Source organism: Ahaetulla prasina, chromosome 6 (assembly GCF_028640845.1).
Source record: "Ahaetulla prasina isolate Xishuangbanna chromosome 6, ASM2864084v1, whole genome shotgun sequence".
Lineage (NCBI taxonomy): Eukaryota > Metazoa > Chordata > Lepidosauria > Squamata > Colubridae > Ahaetulla > Ahaetulla prasina.
Window position 1 is genome coordinate 32021283 of NC_080544.1, and position 18743 is coordinate 32040025.

Here is an 18743-nt window from a genome sequence, read left to right on the forward strand (position 1 = left end):
TAGGATGCTGGCAGCAACCCGTATCAACCATTAGCACCAGTCAATGGTATTTGTGATACATTTTTTAATGTTCAGTTGACTTTTTCAAAAGCCACTGGACTGTTTTTCTCCTTCAGCAAAAAGAGGAAGATGTTTAGCTTCTCATCCAAGAAGCATCAATGGTTCTGGCAGGATAGTGGGGGAAGGATTAGGTGGAATCTTCTTGGAACTGCTGAAAGGACTGTGTTGTAGACAGGATAGATAGGTGGTGTCTTATGCCTCCCCTCTGTTGAGAGATGGATGCTTCCAGTCCTTTCAGCCGTTTCAAGAAGATTCCACCCCATTCGCACTCTGATATAGGTGACCTTGAGGGCACAGGTAAGCCTCCACATGGCCTCAAATGAGCTCTCAGAGAGAGTGCTAACGACCAGATGACTGCAAAGTCGGGATTAATCATGTCGGGATTAATCCTTCCATCATCCCCACCATTGTGCCAGAACTGTGCCAGAAGTTTCTTGGGTGAGAAGCCAAACTTCTTCTTCTTCTTCTCCCTCAAGGAAGAAACAGTCCAGCTGCCTTTTGAAACAAGCACCTTTTTTTTTTTTTTTTGCATTTATACCCCGCCCTTCTCCGAAGACTCAGGGCGGCTTACACTATGTCAAGCAATAGTCTTCATCCATTTGTATATTATATACAAAGTCAACTTAATTGCCCCCAACAATCTGGGTCCTCATTTTACCTACCTTATAAAGGATGGAAGGCTGAGTCAACCTTGGGCCTGGTGGGACTTGAACCTGCAGTAATTGCAAGCAGCTGCTGTTAATAACAGACTGCATTAGTCTGTTGAGCCACCAGAGGCCCTTTGAGACAACTATGACCTGGATGACTGAGAATCTCCACAGACTGAAGCAGAGGTGACAGGAACTTTGACATCCACGCCTTTAGCAATTATTCAGACTTCAAACAAAGCTGAACAAGTATTTGTAGAACCAGGCCTCACACTTATGGCCACTGCAGTATTTCCACAGTCATACGATCATGATTTGCAACTTTTTATGCGGCATCTCATAAGCAAAGTCAATGAGGTAGTCAGAAAGAAATTGGAGGTCACAGTCACATGGGGTCCTCACTTAGCAGCTTGCGTAGTCCTCATTTAACGACGACAACCAGAACTGCCAAAACTGCCATTGTAAAAAGTACGTAGTTTTTCAATTACATCAAAGTTGCTTAAGGATGAGGTTTCCAGTCTCAATTAAACCTCGTTAAATGAGGAATACCCGTAGTGATTTTGAGGCCAGAGAGAATACCATGGCATGGCCTTGAAGATATGAGGGCTTATTATCTTTTGACAAGCAGAAAAAAAATCCCAACTTTGAAAACTGAATGCTTTGAATGCAGCTCTGAGCTGCCGTGGCCTAAATTGCCTTATTGAATGTGTGCTAGATGCAGATTTTTATATAAATAAAGGTATCATTTTTGTCTGTAATAAAGAAATTAACATGTATCAGAAAAAAATTCTATCAAGAATGCTGAACAATCCTGAACAAAATTAACCTGAAGCATTAAGATTTACTTGCAGGTCCAGCATGGCAACTGAGCCATAGTCATATAAAAGTAACTTTCTATAATTATTATAGTCTCAAATATATGTATTATCCACATGGGAAGATTGTAAGATACCTAGATGGCCCTAGATATTTTTCTGACTATTTCTATGGGCACGTAGAGCCATGGTGGCGCAATACTGTAGGCTACTTCTGCTGACTGCGGCTGACTGCAGTTTGGCAGTTCGATTCTCACCGGTTCAAGGTTAACTGAGCCTTCCATCCTTCGAAGTTGGTAAAGTGAGGACCTGGATTGTTGGGGCCAATATGCTGACTCTGTAAACTTCTTAGAGAGGGCTGTAAAGCACTGTAAAGCGGTATCTAAGCCTAAGTGCTATTGCTATTTCCGACAAGGTGAATAACTAGGTTTTCTTCTATTATATTATTATTATTTTTTTTTATTGAAAGAGTTTTAAAAAAACAAAAACATTTTTCCCCCTTTTTTCCCCCTCCCTCCCAAAACAAAACACCCCCCTCCCTCCCCCACCCCCCGGCTTCCCGGGTCAATCACAAGGTAAAGTCCAATCCAAATAACCACATCCAAAGCTTTTCGTCTCCCAACCCCCTCCCCATTACATAAAATAACTTTCTAATTATTCAAAGGCAATCTGATATTTCTTAATCTGATATCTGTTTTGTAGATAATCAATCCATTTTTTCCATTCAATTAAATATCTTTCCTGCGTATTGTCTTTTAAAACGCTGAGATTTTAGCCATCTCAGCCAAATTAATAACTTTCAATATCCATTCTTCTATTGTAGGTATCTCTTCTTCTTCCAGTATTGTCCAATCAACAGTCTTGCTGCTGTTATTAAGTTCAAAATCAATTTAGTCTCAATCCTGTACAATCCATTATAATTCCCAAAAGGAAAAATTGTGGCAGGAACTTTATCTTCTTCTTCAGTACATTTTGAATAATCCACCAAATTCTTATCCAAAAGACCTTAATTTTCTTGCAAGTCCACCAAATATGAAAATATGTAGCATCATCACAATCACACCTCCAACATTTCGCTTGGATATTAGGATACATACATGATAATTTTTTGGGATCTAAATGCCATCTATAAAACATCTTATAAAAATTTTCCTTAAATTCTGTGCTTGTGTAAACTTAACATTTCTAACCCAGATTTTCTCCCATGTTTCCAACATTATTGGTTCCTGAATATTCTGTGCCCATTTTATCATACAATCCTTTACCAAATCCTTTTCCGAATCTATTTCAAGCAACACATTATACAATCTCTTTATATGCTCCTGGGTCTGATTTCTAATTTGCTTTATTAAATTTTCCTCCTTTGCATTATACCAATTTTTGATCTTCTTTCCATCTAGCACTTATTTGCCCATATTGAAACCAAGTATAATTCCTCCCTTCTTCATTTAATACCTGTAATGATTTTAATTGCAATCTACCTCCTTCAGCATACAAAAGTTCTTTATATGTAATCATTTCCTGTTTCTGTTCTATATTTATATTCTCTATTGCATGTCTAGGGCTCGCCCATATAGGAATCTTGTAATCTAATTTATAGGAATATTTATTCCAGACCAAAAGAGCACTTCTCAACACATGATTCTTAAAAGCCCTATCCACTTTTTTCCATAAAATAAGTACGCATGCCATCCATATAACAAGTCATAACCTTCTATATTCAAAATTCTTTCCTCTGTTAAGTTAAACCAGTCACTTATTACTGAAAGGGTTACTGCTTCATAATATAGTTTAAAGTTAGGCATTCTTAAACCACCTCTTTCCCGTGAATCCTGTATTATTTTCATTTTAACCTCGCCTTTTACCCTGCCATATAAATTTATTAATCCCACTCTGCCAATCTTCCAAATTTTTATCCTTTTAATTATAGGTATCATCTGGAACAGAAACAAAAATCTAGGTAACACATTCATTTTAATAGCCGCAATCCTTCCCAATAGGGATAACTGCAATTTCTTCCAGCCACTCATATCATTCTGAACTTTTTGCCATAGCAAGTCATAATTATTCTTATAAAGTTTCTTGTTCGATGAGCTAATATAGACCCCTAAATATTTAACCTTTTTTACTACCTCAAATCCTGTCATTTCCTCTAGTTTTTGTTTCTGTTGTATAGACATATTTTTAATTATCACTTTTGTTTTATTCTGATTTATTTTAAATCCTGATACCTTTCCATATTTATCAATTACTTCCAACAAAAATCTACTTGAATTTATAGGATTCGTTAACGTAACCACTACATCATCTGCAAAAGCTCTAACTTTGTACTCATATTGTCTAATCTTAATTCCCTCTATTTTCATTAATTCTCGTATTTTATCTAATAATGGTTCCAGAGTCAAAATAGGTATCTTCTTGGAGGAGGTTCTCTTATCCCTTCTTGTATCAATTACTCCATTCCAGTCTCCTAATAAAATAAACGAACTATAATCCCAGAGGGTCAACCTCTCATGTAACATTTTGTAAAACTTTTCTTGTTGCTGATTAGGTGCATAAATACCTATCAACAAAGTCTTTTTTGCATCTATCACCAGTTCAATAGCAATAAATCTTCCTTGAATATCTGCCTCAATTAGCTTAGCTGGTAAATCCTTCCTGATATATACAACAATTCCATGCTTCTTTTCCAAAGCTGATGCAACAAAATGGTTACCCAATTTTGAATTAATTAAATATTTTTGGTCTGATAATTTTATATGTGTCTCTTGCAAACAAATCACATCATTTTTAAATTGTTTCAAGTAGTGAAATATTTTCCTTCTTTTCTGAGCTGAATTCAAGCCATTAACATTCCATGACAAGATTCTATTTGCCATTACTGGCCTCCTGAAGCTTTGAAGCAGACAACGGAAGCTCCTCCTCCGGTATCTTCCGTCTAGCTCCTCCCACAGCTTCCATAATGGGATCCTGACTTTACTTTGAGACTGTTGCTCTTCTTTACGCTTAAGGGCTCCTCTTGTCACCCTTTGCTCTTGTGGTTCCTCTAATACTGGCAGCAATAAAGGCTCTTGGGTCACCACGCCTTCTTGAGTCTATTGAAGTTTTTCTATCACTTCTATTTCGACTTTCAAAACTGTAGAAAGAAAATCCTTTGCCTTTAAAACCGTGTCAATTCTATATCTCCTTCCTTGATAGAATAGTGTCAGTCCAACTGGCACCTCCCATCTGAATTGAATCTGATGTTTTTTAAGTTCTTGTGTAAAAAAAGCAAATTCCTTCCTGTCTCTTAACATCTTTGAAGGAATCTCTTTCAACACCTTCAACTCCTGTTCTCCAATTTTTAAAGTTGTCTGATATGAAACTTGCAGAATTTGATTTCTCATAGTCCTTTTCACAAAATAAACCACAATTTATCTTCTATTATATTAGACATGGTATAAAATAGACCATCTAATACTCCTCCATCTTTTTTTAAATTTTTTTAATTTCATTTTGTCACAACAGTATGCAAACATCGATATAAAACAACAACACGTCATATAAGAAAAATATATATATAAGCAAAAGAATGCAATAACTATGTTAATTTGATATAATGAAAAGGAAAATAGGACAGGAACGGTAGGCACATTTGTGCTCTTATGCACGCCCCTTATAGTCCTCTTAGGAATGGGGTGAGGTCAATAGTAGACAGTTTTTGGTTGAAGATTTTGGGATTTTGAGTAGAGACTATGGAGTCAGGTAATGAGTTCCAAGCGTTAACAACTCTGTTACAGAAGTCATATTTTCTGCAATCAAGTTTGAAGTGGTTGACATTAAGTTTGAATCTATTGTTTGCTCTTGTATTATTGCGATTGAAGCTGAAGTAGTCTTTTACAGGAAGGATAGATTATCTTGTAACTTTTCAACTCTAGAATAGAATAGAATAGAATAGAATAGAATAGAATAGAATAGAATAGAATAGAATAGAATAGATAGAATTTTATTGGCCAAGTGTGATTGGACACACAAGGAATTTGTCTTGGTGCATATGCTCTCAGTGTACATAAAAGAAAAGATATGTTCATCAAGGTACAATATTTACAACACAATTGATGGTCAATATAGCAATATAAATCATAAGGATTGCCAGCAACAAGTTATAGTCATACAGTCATAAGTGGAAAGAGATTGGTGATGGGAACTATGAAACGATTAATAGTAGTGCAGATTCAGTAAATAGTCTGACAGTGTTGAGGGAATTATTTGTTTAGCAGAGTGATGGCCTTCGGGAAAAAACTGTTCTTGTGTCTAGTTGTTCTGGTGTGCAGTGCTCTATAGCATCGTTTTGAGGATAGGAGTTGAAACAGTTTATGTCCAGAATGCGAGTGATCTGCAAATATTTTCACGGCCCTCTTCTTGATTCGTGCAGTATACAGGTCCTACAGGTTGGTAGCAATTATTTTTTCTGCAGTTCTAATTATCCTCTGAAGTCTGTGTTTTTCTTGTTGGGTTGCAGAACCGAACCAGACAGTTATAGAGGTGCAAATGACAGACTCAATAATTCCTCTGTAGAATTGGATCAGCAGCTCCTTGGGCAGTTTGAGCTTACTGAGTTGACGCAGAACCATATAATACTAGTGCCTTTCTCTCCCCATCCCCTCTGATAACTACTGCTTTACTGTCTCTAAATCTTAAATGTTAATCTCTTTCTAAATCCCCAAGAATAGTAGGCTTTATAAGATGTTGTGAGTTGCCTCCTTCAATCTGTCATTACCTCTGGAACAGAAGATGCACACTAACTTAACAAACACCAGGTGGCGCATTATGGTTGAGAATTAATCTCACTTTTGTGTCATGTGTTTTACTATTTCAGGTGAGTCTGTGATTTTGGGTAGTTGTGTTGTTGCCTTAAAAAATGTTACTAAGGTACTTCTCACGTATGCTCACAATTACGACTGAAACTCCTATTTCTAAGTGCTTACATTCAGCCAGTCATGCCTACTTTATGACCTTTTTGATGAAATCCTTAAGCAAGGATTTAAGGGGCGTGCATAAGAGCACCAGCGTGCCTACCGTTCCTGTCCTAATGTTCCCTTTGATTGTATCCAATTAGTATAGTTATAACATGCTTATGCTTATATATATGCTTACAGTATATATCGTATAGTTATTTCATGCTTATGCTTATATATACTGTTGTGACAAATAAAATAAATAAATAAAATAAATAAAAACAAATCACAAAATTGTCAAGCAAATGTTAGAAGCTCTCGGGGAAGGTTGTAAATGGTTTTCATGTGACCCCAGGACATTGTAACTGTTGTAAATACCCACTGGTTGCTGAATTCCAATTGCATAACCATGGGGCACTGAACAGTCAAGTTCAAGGACCAGTCAGTCATAAATCAGTTTTTTCAGCACTATTGTAACTTCCAAGGATTATTAAAGAAATGATTGTAAATCAAGGACTACCCATATCTATGGTTGTGCAAATACTTATGATGATTTATGATGATTAAAGTGAAAGACAACTTCATTAAAATGAACCAGCCTATTGAACTGGAAAATTTATTCTAATTGCTGGATTGAATGAGATACCTCTGATTCTATTGAGGCACCTCTGCATAGACAGAAAGACAAATTTTCCTAAATTGAATCAGCAGTCAGAATCGAACCAATATAATGGTTCAGTTTGAAGTTTTGAATCGAATTGGAACATTTTCTGATTCATATTGGACGTTGTACAAATTCAACTATAAATTGTAAAATTTGACAAGATTTCCCATTGGTATAATTCGAATTTTTCCTCTTTATCAAATGAAACCTGGAATGGTTCCATTTTGGGAAATTCCAGATATGTCACCTGATCTTATCCCTGACATAAAGTAAAGGTTTCTCCTGTCCAGTCATGTCTGACTCTGGTGTGTGTGGGTGTGGGTGTGCTCATCTCCATTTCTTAGCTAAGGGAGCCAGCATTGACTGAAGAAGTTCAATGATCATGTGACCAGCATGATTATATACTGAAGGGCATGGAATGCTGTTACTTTCCCACCAAAGTGATACCTATTTATCTATTTGCACTTTCATGCTTTCAAACTGCTAGGTGGGGCTGAGGCAAGTAACGAGAACTCACAGCATATTGTGCAGCACTCGGGTCTCAAACTCGGACTGTCAGCTTTCCAGCTGGCAAACTCAGTGTCTTTAATTGCCTGAGTCGTGGGTTGACATATGGGTTGATATTTGGTTATCCCATGCCTCTTCTCTGAGTGTTGCAACATCCTTCTTGTCCTTTTAAATGTAACATTTTTTATGGCAAAGGCTCTGATGTAGCTTTTATAAATAAATGCTACTTATCTATTTACTGAATTTACACGCCACCAAATCTCTTGACTCATATCAGCAATTGACAGGATAAGCCAAATCCTAAAATTGATGCTGGATGCCCAGAACTAAAAAAAAAAAAAAAGTTGAGAAGCCAAAAAAGAGCAGTGTGTGCAGTCTTCACTTTCTTTTCTTCTGACATCTCTCGCCACGCATTGTGGGAAATCACGAGAAACTTCCTTGTCCGCAAGCATTTCATTGCACCTCTCACCAATTTGATCCATCAAGGCAAAAGCGATTGTAGAATACACCAAAATTTAAGAAGGAGGAATTTATTTGGATGAAAAACTTTCTCTGATTGGACCCCTTCATTATTATCCATTTTTTATCTGCAGGTGTAAAAATGGCATCGTTGTAAAAGAGTGCACCCCAACACAAAACACGATTTGTAGGGAAAAAGATACACAAAACGCAAAAGGTAACTATTGATTTGGTTAATGAACTAGGTTTGATTAATGCTCCAGAAAGGAAGGGATACAAGGGGTAACTGAGGAGGTGTCAAAAAAAAGAAAAAGAAAATCAAGGTGGCTGCACAACTACACGATGGAAGCCCCATCTCTTCTTGTGATCTGTGTAAAGCGGGGTGAGTCTTTGATTAATGATTGTAGCTTTCATCTTGAGTTTGTTTCTTTCAACCCCTCCCCGTTGAAGCCCATGGAAAGAACCAGATTTGAATGTATGCAACGGGGTGGGTTCTACTCAGGGATGAAATCTAAAAAATTTCCTTACCGGTTCTCTAGGTGTGGCTTAATTGGTGGGCATGGCTTGGTGGTCAGGTGACTGAATGAGCATGGCCAATAATGATAAATAATAAAAATAATAAAGTATACAAAGCTTGGGTCTACCTTCGGTCTACCTTCTTTAAAAATAGAGGCAGCGGTCTACGAATTGCCTTTTTTTGGGAGGCACCGGTCTACCTTCTTTAAAAATAAAGGCACTAGTCTACCAATTGCCTTTTTTTGGGAGCGCACCGGTCTACCTTCTTTAAAAATAGAGGAACCAGTCTACTAGCCATCCACAGCACTGATCAGCTGTAGTGCAGCCCTTCGAAGCGCACAACAGTAATTTAAGGCCGTTTGCAACTATATTACCACCGAGAGCTTGAGGGACAGAGAAGAGGAACAGCGAGGCGTGGGCGGTGGGGGAGGCCAGGGATTTTTGCTACCGGTTCTCCGAACTACCTGCCCCCCATCGCTACCAGATCGCGTGATCCGGTCTGAACCGGGAGCATTTCACCGCTGGTTCTATTTACCTTTACTGCCAGTTCGCATCGTGCCCCCATGTGCGTGCTCACTCCGCTTGCGGTCTTCTGCACTTGAGCAGAAGAGTTTTGATGACGTTTGGGTCAGTGGGTAGAGCCTCGCACCGGTTTTACTACCGGTTCTATAGTACCAGTCCGAACTGGAGGCAACCCACCACTGGTATGCAAGGCCATGTTTCAGTTCGTCAAGGCTCTAATAGCCAGTCTATCCAAAACGCTTTGTCTGCTGTTACTTCATTTTGCTTCATCTACCATTTCATCTACCACCTTAGCATGCAAAAAGGACCAGGAAAGTAGTGGACTCCAAAATCAGCCTGTCTCTAAGACTGAATAACATGGTTGGATCTAATCTTGTGCTGGATTAAATCTGGTGCTGGATAGGCCAGCTCTGAAAAAAGGGGTGCCTTCCAGTGGTGGGATTCAAAATTTTTTACTACCGGTTCTGTGGTCGTGGCTTGGTGGCCGTGGCAGGGGAAGGTTACTGCAAAATCCCCAGTTCCTCCTGATCAGCTGGAACTCAGGAGACAGAGAATAGATGGGGCCGGGGCCAGTCAGAGGTGGTATTTTCCAGTTCTCCAAACTACTCAAAATTTCCACTACCGGTTCTCCAGAACTGGTCAGAACCTGCTGAATACCACCTCTTGTGCCTTACAACATGGCTTCCTGCTCAAGACCCCTGGAATGTCCTTAGAGGCATTGAGGAGAAGGCAGAATTAATCAGTTTAACAGATTAACAGAGTTGGAAGGAACCTTGTAGGTCTTCTAGTCCAACCTCCTGCCCAATCAGGAGACCCCTATACCATTTCTGACAGATGGCAGTCCAGTCTCTTCTTGAAAGCTTCCAGTGATGAAGCTCCCACAACATCTGAAGGCAAGCTGTTCCATTGGTTGATTGTTCTCACTGTCAGAAAATTTCTCCTTATTTCCAGGTTGAATCTCTCCTTATTTAGTTTCCATCCATTATTCCTTGTCTGGCGTTCAGGTGCTTTGGAAAATAGCTTGATCCCCTCCTCTCTGTGGCAGCCCCTCAAATATTGGAACACTGTTATCATGTCTCCCTTGTTCCTTCTCTTCACTAGACTAGCAAATTCCTGCAATCGTTCATCTTATGTTTTAGTCACCAGTCCCCTAATCATCCTGGTTGCTCTTTCCTCTACTTTTTCTAGAAAAACTGAATGCAGTATTCTAGATGTGGTCTTACTAATGCTTTATAGGGTGGTATTAGTACCTTAATCAATGGCTGTGCTGCCTCTTCTACATATAACATAATAACATAACATAACATCAGAGTTGGAAGGGACCTTGGAGGCCTTCTAGTCCAACTCCCTGCCCAGGCAGGAAACCCTACACCATCTCAGTCAGATGGTTATCCAACATTTTCTTAAAAATTTCCAGTGTTGGAGCATTCACAACTTCTGAAGGCAAGTCGTTCCACTTATTAATTGTTCTAACTGTCAGGAAATTTCTCCTTAGTTCTAAGTTGCTTCTTTCTTTGATCAGTTTCCACCCATTGCTTCTTGTTCTACCCTCAGGTGCTTTGGTGCTTTGATCAGAAGCCTGGGTCCTTTATCAATCTTTCCTATAAGTCATCAAAGCCACTCTTGAATATCAGTAAGTGTTGAATAACACTTTGCATAAATAAATATTTATTGAGGTTCAACCCCCATCTCACTTGCCTTTGATTCATCTTCTGACCATTAACAATTGCAGAAATCTGCCCCCTTATTCATTTGCTCAATATTCAGCTTGGATAAATCGAATGGAAGCAAACAGTTTTGACCTAGCACTCATTTTTGAAACAATTTCAAATCTATCTTAAGAGTTAAATTATTCTTCCCATGAGTTTCTCACCTCAAAATGGTGAAAACTCATATTTGTGATGTGCGCTCATTTGGATCTCATCAAGTATCTGGATTTTGAAGATACTTGGCCAATCTTCAGACTGTCAGGGTTCATCTTCCAAAGAGTTTGAGTATATCAATAGAGTTTGAGCAACATTATACATGTCTAGGATGTGTCCATAAAATCATCAAAAATTAGTTCAACCCAAAAGAGATCTTACTTATAGAGCGTGTACTATATGTCTGTTCAGGACATAACTGGGCATCAGCATGAGTTTAGCAACAGCTAATGGTTTCAAATGGTAGCATAAAATGGGTAATCAATTATACAGGTAGTCCTTGACTTACAACCTTGACGTAGTGACTATTCAAACTTACAACAGCACTGAAAAAAGTGACTTACGACCAGTCCTCGCACTTACAACATGCATAACATGCCCACAGTCACATAATCAAAATTTGGCAACTGGCATGCATGCATTCATGATGGTTGCAGTCTCTTGGGTTAGCATGATTGACGTTTGTGACTCTCCCAGATGGCTCCTGGCAAGCAAAGTCAATGGGGACTTTGCTTAAGGACTGCATGAGTCACTTAACAACTTCAGCGCTTTGCTTAATGGTAGCAAAACATAAAACTGAGCACAACTCACTTAACAACCCCTTTGCTTAGCAACAGAAATTCTGGCCCCAAATACTGGTCATAAGTCAAGGACTGCTTGTATTCCGTTTGATTCTGTTTCATGATCCAAAGGAATGTTTACAACTCTACCAGGTGTGGTTTCTGTTCCCATTTTTAGCGCTGCATTTGTTGCTTTGTTTAACAGAACAGATTCAAAAATCTGCAAATTGACCCATACGGATTGGAAAATGTGATGTTATTAAATATTCTTCTTCACAGACGATTTGCTATGGCTTTGCTTAATTCTGCCTGTTGTCGCATTGCTTGTGGGACTGATTTTATGGCAGCACTATAGTAAGTTGATATCACTTTTCTTTAAAAACTGCAGTATAAACTTTATTTTTTTTAAGTCAAGCATGCAGAGGAACAACTATCTCCCAAAGCTTTCATCCTACATTTAAAATCCAGTTGTGTCCTCTTTCAATAATTTTGGAAGTCAGGATTCTTCTTTGAGTTAGAGAAAAATTCTTGTCTTCTTCTTTGAGTTAGAGAAAAATTCTTCCCTCGAAGGGAATCCAAGAATATTGTCTGCTCACTTTATCCTAACCTTTGGCATCACCTGATTTAAAATTATGGCCCCTTGTGGAATGCATCCAAAATGGGAAGATTTATCCTGGCAGCATTTGAACCATCTGTCAGACCTGTCCATACTTAATCCTCTAAATGGAAACAATCCTTGGGTCTATTTGTTGAGAAAGGTATAATTTTATTAGAAGTCAAGTGTATTGCATTAATGCCAGAACTGAGAATCACATGCCAAAATCCCTAAGTTCAACATTTCCCCTCCCTTAACTGCCTCCCATCGCTGATCCCCCCCATGACCAATCAGGTTCAAGCAAAATGTTTTCAGAATGGTCACTTCAAGCATAAGTTGGTATGCAGCTGCCTTCTTCTCCCAGGCAGGTGACTTTGAAGCAGTGTCTCAGGCTGATACAGCAGTTACTTTATCTTTCCCTCAAGCATTTCCCCTCCCCTCCACTCTTGCCAGAGTTCATGGCAGACTGTCACTGCCTGGTATCAAAGTACAGTAGCACACATACTGTGGCAGCTGACACCATCAATATTTGCTTGAAGGCAAAATTTGGGCCAGATACTTGTTGCTCCTATTCTACCAGCTCTCATGGTTGTATACCTTTATTGTCACAGAACACACCAACCAGATTTTTGTAGCTTACACATTAAATAAAAGATGGCATTAGACACAGGCAACATCCCTAAAAAAATGGGAGTCAGGCACTGGCAACTTGCAATCCCAGTGCCATATATACCATCTCACTTCCATGTTTGAGCATCCTGCCATTTTAAGGTGGCAAACTGAAGTAAATTTAAAAGTAAGTTTAAGAACTCCAGTCATCACAAATTCCAGAAATTTTACACGAGATTACTGCATTTCACACTTAGCATAAGCATATTCTTCATATGCCATTTCTGGTTATTTGAAGACTGTCTAGCAAATAATTCTTTGTGTTCCTTTGTAGGGCCAAGAATTCAAAGGAGGCCAAACATTCCAGATCAAAAGGGCTCTAACGATGAATTAGATGTGAGTCTTCTTTTTTGAAGTAATCCAGAGAACTAAGAAGGGTGATAGAGAGTAACCTAAGGCAGGAGTCTCCAACCTTTGCTGGCTGAGGGACTCTGAGAGTTGAAATCCACAAGTCTTAAAGGGACCAAGGTTGGAGACCCCTGACCTAAGGCTTTGAACCAACAAAGAGATACTAGCTTCTGTATAGCTTCTAATGATAGTGATGGTGTTTTTCCACTGCTAATGCTTCCTTGTGTTTCTTATCTTTAAATTGCCCAGTGGTTTGGGGAGGGGGCTTCATTCAGATGTCTTTTCTAATTCTTGAGGTAAGGTAGTCCTTGAGACCCACTTGATAGAGATAATCATCTGTGTGGGGACATCTACTGGAAGGTCAAAAAGTAAACATTTTGGCCATGACCATGCTATTGAAGTCTGCCCCATAAAAATAACATGGGCCTCCACACACTATAATACTCTTTTCTTTGTCTTTTTGGTTCTGTCAGACACTGAGAAAATTTAGAATTACATACTGTACCTACTATTCTTGTATTTATTTATTTGGGCACAGAATTTGGTGTTTTGTTTTAACTTTTTGTTTCGTTCAATAAGGTGACTTTTTAAGACCGTTTTATATTTTATTTCTCATTTACATGTGCATTAGTAACCTCATTTATTTATGCATAAGAGGTGTATGCATGCATAAAATAGAATGCCAGAAACAAAACAAAACAGAGATGTTAACTTCAGACATTTTGTCTCTGCTGGGATAGTTCTGACTTAAAATTATTCTGGAATATAAACTGGTACTTATTTCAATAAACTGTTCCAGTCTGTAGAGCTTCTTGTTGTTTATTTACTTTCCTCACCACAAATTGAAAATTAATTTGATTAAAAAGAGAAGAAGTCATTGGTTGAATATCATGGGTCCAGGCCAATAAACACACGTGTGGAAAGCCAATGAAATGGATAGGAATGAAGTATAATTGTTAAATGTTTTCAATTTCCTGAGAATTCAGAGCTACCCCTTATTTGTTAATATTTAATTACATCAGGAGCCATCCTTTATTGCAAAGAGTAAGGTCAAATTCAATCCATATATGCTGCTTTTGCTGATGAGTTCTTTAGATATGATATGAAACTTCAGTTTGGGAGCAAAATAGTATATTTTGCCTAGTACTAATAAAAAAGTGGCATTTACTTTACAGAATTTACACTAAAAATATTGGAAGTCACTTCTTTGTACTCTTTTCTTGTCTGTTTTTCTTTAACCTCCCCCCCTTTTTTTGTACCTTTTTATGTTGTACCTTGATGAACGTATCTTTTTTTTTTATGTACACTGAGAGCATATGCACCAAGACAAATTCCTTGTGTGTCCAATCACACTTGGCCAATAAAAATTCTATTCTATTCTATTCTATTCTATTCTATTCTATTCTATTCTATTCTATTCTATTCTATTCTATTCTATTCTATTCTATTCTTCTTTGACTACTTCTTTCTTCTTCTTGACTTTCTATTACCTTGTGTTAGCTTTAATTTTCTGGTTTAAAAGTTTTAATAAAAATTAAATATTGGGAAATAAAAAGGAAGCAAGGCTTGGTGGTGTGGATTTGGTTCATCTTTTTTTTTTTAATTGTTTCCTTTTAGGAACTTAAGGAAGATGAGTATCCAGGTGCGTAAAAAACTAAAACACAATCATTGCACTATATGTTTATATATATTTATGTATACACACACACACACACATACACTATATTTATATGCTTTTATGCTTGGACTGTATTGAGCTATAGTAACAGCTCAGTTAAGGGAAGCGGTGGCTCAGGGGCTAGGACGTTGAGCTTGTCGATCGAAAGTTTGGCAGCTCAGCGGTTCGAATCCCTAGTGCTGCCGTATAATGGAGTGAGCTCCTGTTACTTGTCCCAGCTTCTGCCAACTTAGTAGTTTCGAAAGCACGTAAAAATGCAAGTAGAAAAAATAGGGACCACCTTTGGTGGGAAGGTAACAGTGTTTCATGTGCCTCTGGCGTTGAGTCATGCCGGTCACATGACCACGAAGACGCTGGCTCTTTGGCTTTGAAACAGAGATGAGCACCACCCCCTAGAGTCGGCAACGACTAGCACATATGTGCGAGGGGAACCTTTACAGCTTTACCTTTACCTTTACCTTTAACAGCTCAGTTATATCATTCCACCTGTTGCTTTGCATGCACACTGAGAGCTTCTACACCAGAGACAAATCCTTGTGTGTCTAATCATATTTGGGCAAATAAAGTATGGTATGGTATGGTATGGTATGGTATGGTATGGTGTGGTGTGGTGTGGTGTGGTGTGGTGTGGTATGGTATGGTATGGTATGGTATGGTATGGTATGGTATGGTATGGCATGGCATGGCATGGCACGGTATTGTACTTCTATTCTGTTCTGTTCTATTCTGTTCTGTTCTATTCTATTCACATTTGCTCTGTACAGAATGGTCTTTCATTGATACAAAATGTAGTAATCGGGTTATTCATCCCACGGTCTAGTTAACGCTTTGCTGGAATCTCATGATTCTATTGATTTTTTTTCCAGTCCAAGTTTTACTCTTCTAGCTTGATAGAGGCAAATAATTCCAAGCATTGAATTGGTTTCCACTTTCTTTCTAAGTTCAGTTAATACATGGATGGTGATGACCTTCTAATGTACAGTAATTTACAACTTGGGACCAGATAATCTGAAGGGAGAAGCCCTTCCTAACCCTAAATGAATTGGCCCGCTTGCTAAATTTGACATTGCAGTTCTTTTCTGGACATGGCTAATATTCTTGATATTCTTAATATTCTGGCACTAGAATTTGTTCCAGATAAAGCATTTGGTTCCTCTCAACTATCCCACTGAGCAATGTATGAACCACATGCAGCTTCTAATACCTATTTTGCAGCACAGCTAAGATTACCATAATTCTCTCTCCTTTCACTGACATTGTCTTGCTAAACGCCATTCTCATTTCCAGATCAAATCCAAAAAGAAACCTGCACAGAAAGTCCTATCCAATGTAGCTTTCTTTATGCTTGTAATCTTGCACAATGTTATGTATTAAACATATAGGAATGCCCTATCTAGGCCTTTGTTATAAATATTCTATTATTCAGTTGCCTCTGATATTTCATTAGCTCATAAACATTATTTCAAGAGTATTTCTATCAAGAACTGCTTTGAATTCTTGTCAGCTCATTCTTCAGCCCTCAGTGACAGTATCTAGCTATTGTTTTTTGTCGGCCATTTTAAAAACTGCTGTCAGATCTTCTCTAATAATTCTTGCCTTTGCATTAGGCAAAATATTTAAGCTTTTGTTTTATAGCTTTATTAGCCATTTTCTCCATCATTACTGTTGTTGCTGTTGTTACTGTTGTTGCTGTTGTTACTGTTGTTCAATTTTTCTCATGGTCTACTTTCAACATCTGTATGTTACATATGCGAAGATCGTAGCCTTGACAGTACATTCCTTCTTCCCTGTCCCAAAAGTGTTTGATATGTATACAAGTTTTAATATTAATATTAAAATATCCACTTTATTTATACTCTATGTACGTTCTCTCTCCCCCCCCCTCTCTCTCCTACATGATAATAAAAAGAAAAATAGACTAATAGAGCAAATTTAACAAGGATTAAAATACCGCAAGTAGCAAAAGAGAAAAGATTTTTTTTAAAAAAAACAAATAGGTTTCTAACTTCTTTTTCTATGTCTGCTAATTTGCAATATTTGTAGACATTTAGAACCCCTCAGAAGCTAAACTGTAAGAGATTGTATTGGCTATGTTGCATGATATGTTCTATGTTTGGGAACCATTTTGGTTTAAATTTAGCTAAATATACAGCCACATATACCTTGGTTGTTAGAGTGATGTCTTTTCCCTTTGTTATGTCTATGGATCACACTTAAAACTGATGGAAGACAATGTTCAGAGGATAATTAGAACTGCAGAAAAAACAATGGCTACCAACCTGCCTTCCATTGAGGACCTGTATACTGCACGAATCAAAAAGAGGGTTCTGAAAATGTTTACAGATCCCTCACATCCTGGACATAAACTGTTTCAACTTCTACCCTCAAAACGACACTATAGAGCACTGCACACCAGAACAACTAGACACAAGAACAGTTTTTTTCCCAAATGCCATCACTCTGCTAAACAAATAATTCCCTCAACACTGTAAAACTGTTTACTAAATCTCCACTACTATTAATTTTCATATGGTTCCCATCACTCCTTCTACTTAAGACTGTAATTTTGTTGCTTGTATCCTTACTATTTATGTTGATATTGATTGTTTCTTGATTGCTTATTTGTACCCTATGACTATCATTAAATGTTGTACCTTAGAATTCTTGATGAACGTATCTTTTCTTTTATGTACACTGAGAGCATATGCACCAGGACAAATTCCTTGTGTGTCCAATCACACTTGGCCAATTTAAAAAAATCTATTCTTTACCCATTTATATATCATTGATTGTTATAATTGCATGCAGTTTTTCTTATTTTCCTTTGCAGATATTGACTTGAAGCCTTACATTCCTGAAATTGTACGAGATATGGAAGTGAACCATGTCAGAAAGCTTGTTCGGAAATTGGGTATTCGTACGGCTGAAATCGATGAGATCGCCCATGACAATTTGAATGATTCTTCTGAACAGAAAATAAAATTACTGGAACGTTGGTACAAAACGTGTGGGATAAAAGGTTCTTACAAGACTTTAATCACCAGTCTGAGAGAACTTAAATTTTATGATGCAGTTAATAAAATTAATCAAATGAGAGAAAATTCAGCCATCCAGAAGATTAAAAGAGGTAATTTTTAAAACATTCATTAAAGTATGCCTTTTTAGATAAAAATTACAGTTGTGTTAGTTTTTAAAATTTATTAAAATGTATAACCCATCCATTTCATAATCAAGCAACTCTGCTATTCTTGGGTAATAGGACTGATTCAACAGATGGTTCTCTTGGGAATGGATCTCACATTCCTGTTTTTTTCAGCCCTCTATCTGAAAAGAACAACTTTTGTTTTGTTTTTCAGATGTCACTATGTGATCAGATTGGACTGTCTATGTTGATCCGGCATATTTCGGCATTCATAACATCAGTAACAGGACTAGTAACAGATTCCAAATCTATTTGGCAACTCCAAATCTCAACCTACCGTTCCTGTCCTAATGTAATGTTCCCTTTAATAAATAATAATAATAATAATAATAATAATAATAATAATAATAATAATAATAATAATAATAATAATAATAACAACAACAACAACAACAACAACAATAATAATAGTTGTTGTTATTATTATTATTATGTGTGTGTGTGTGTGTGTGTGTGTGTGTGTGTGTGTGTGTGTGTGTGTTAATTTCTATACCGCCCTTCTCCCGAAGGACTCAGGGCCGTTTACAGCCAAGTAAAATACAATAAAAACACAATATGCTACATGCTTATGTTCATGAAGTCAACAACAGTTGAGCTCAACTTGAAAAAGCCCTGCTTACCCCTTATAGAATGCTTTCTTTG

At 37.7% G+C, this 18743-nt stretch overlaps 1 protein-coding gene across 3 annotated transcripts in view; it reads left to right on the top strand.

Moving 5' to 3' along the window:
• Positions 1-18417, top strand: part of FAS (Fas cell surface death receptor) — a 32777-nt gene extending 14360 nt beyond the window's left edge. For 2 of the 3 annotated variants that reach the window (XM_058188144.1, XM_058188143.1), the window contains 6 exons: positions 8224-8306; positions 11889-11963; positions 13148-13209; positions 14839-14863; positions 17730-18026; positions 18256-18417. In XM_058188144.1, coding sequence (XP_058044127.1) covers positions 8224-8306; positions 11889-11963; positions 13148-13209; positions 14839-14863; positions 17730-18026; positions 18256-18269 — 556 coding nt within the window. In that variant the 3' untranslated portion in view covers positions 18270-18417. The remainder of the gene's footprint in view (positions 1-8223; positions 8307-11888; positions 11964-13147; positions 13210-14838; positions 14864-17729; positions 18027-18255) is intronic. The other variant, XM_058188145.1, reaches the window with a different exon arrangement.
• The last annotated feature ends 326 nt before the right edge of the window (positions 18418-18743 follow it).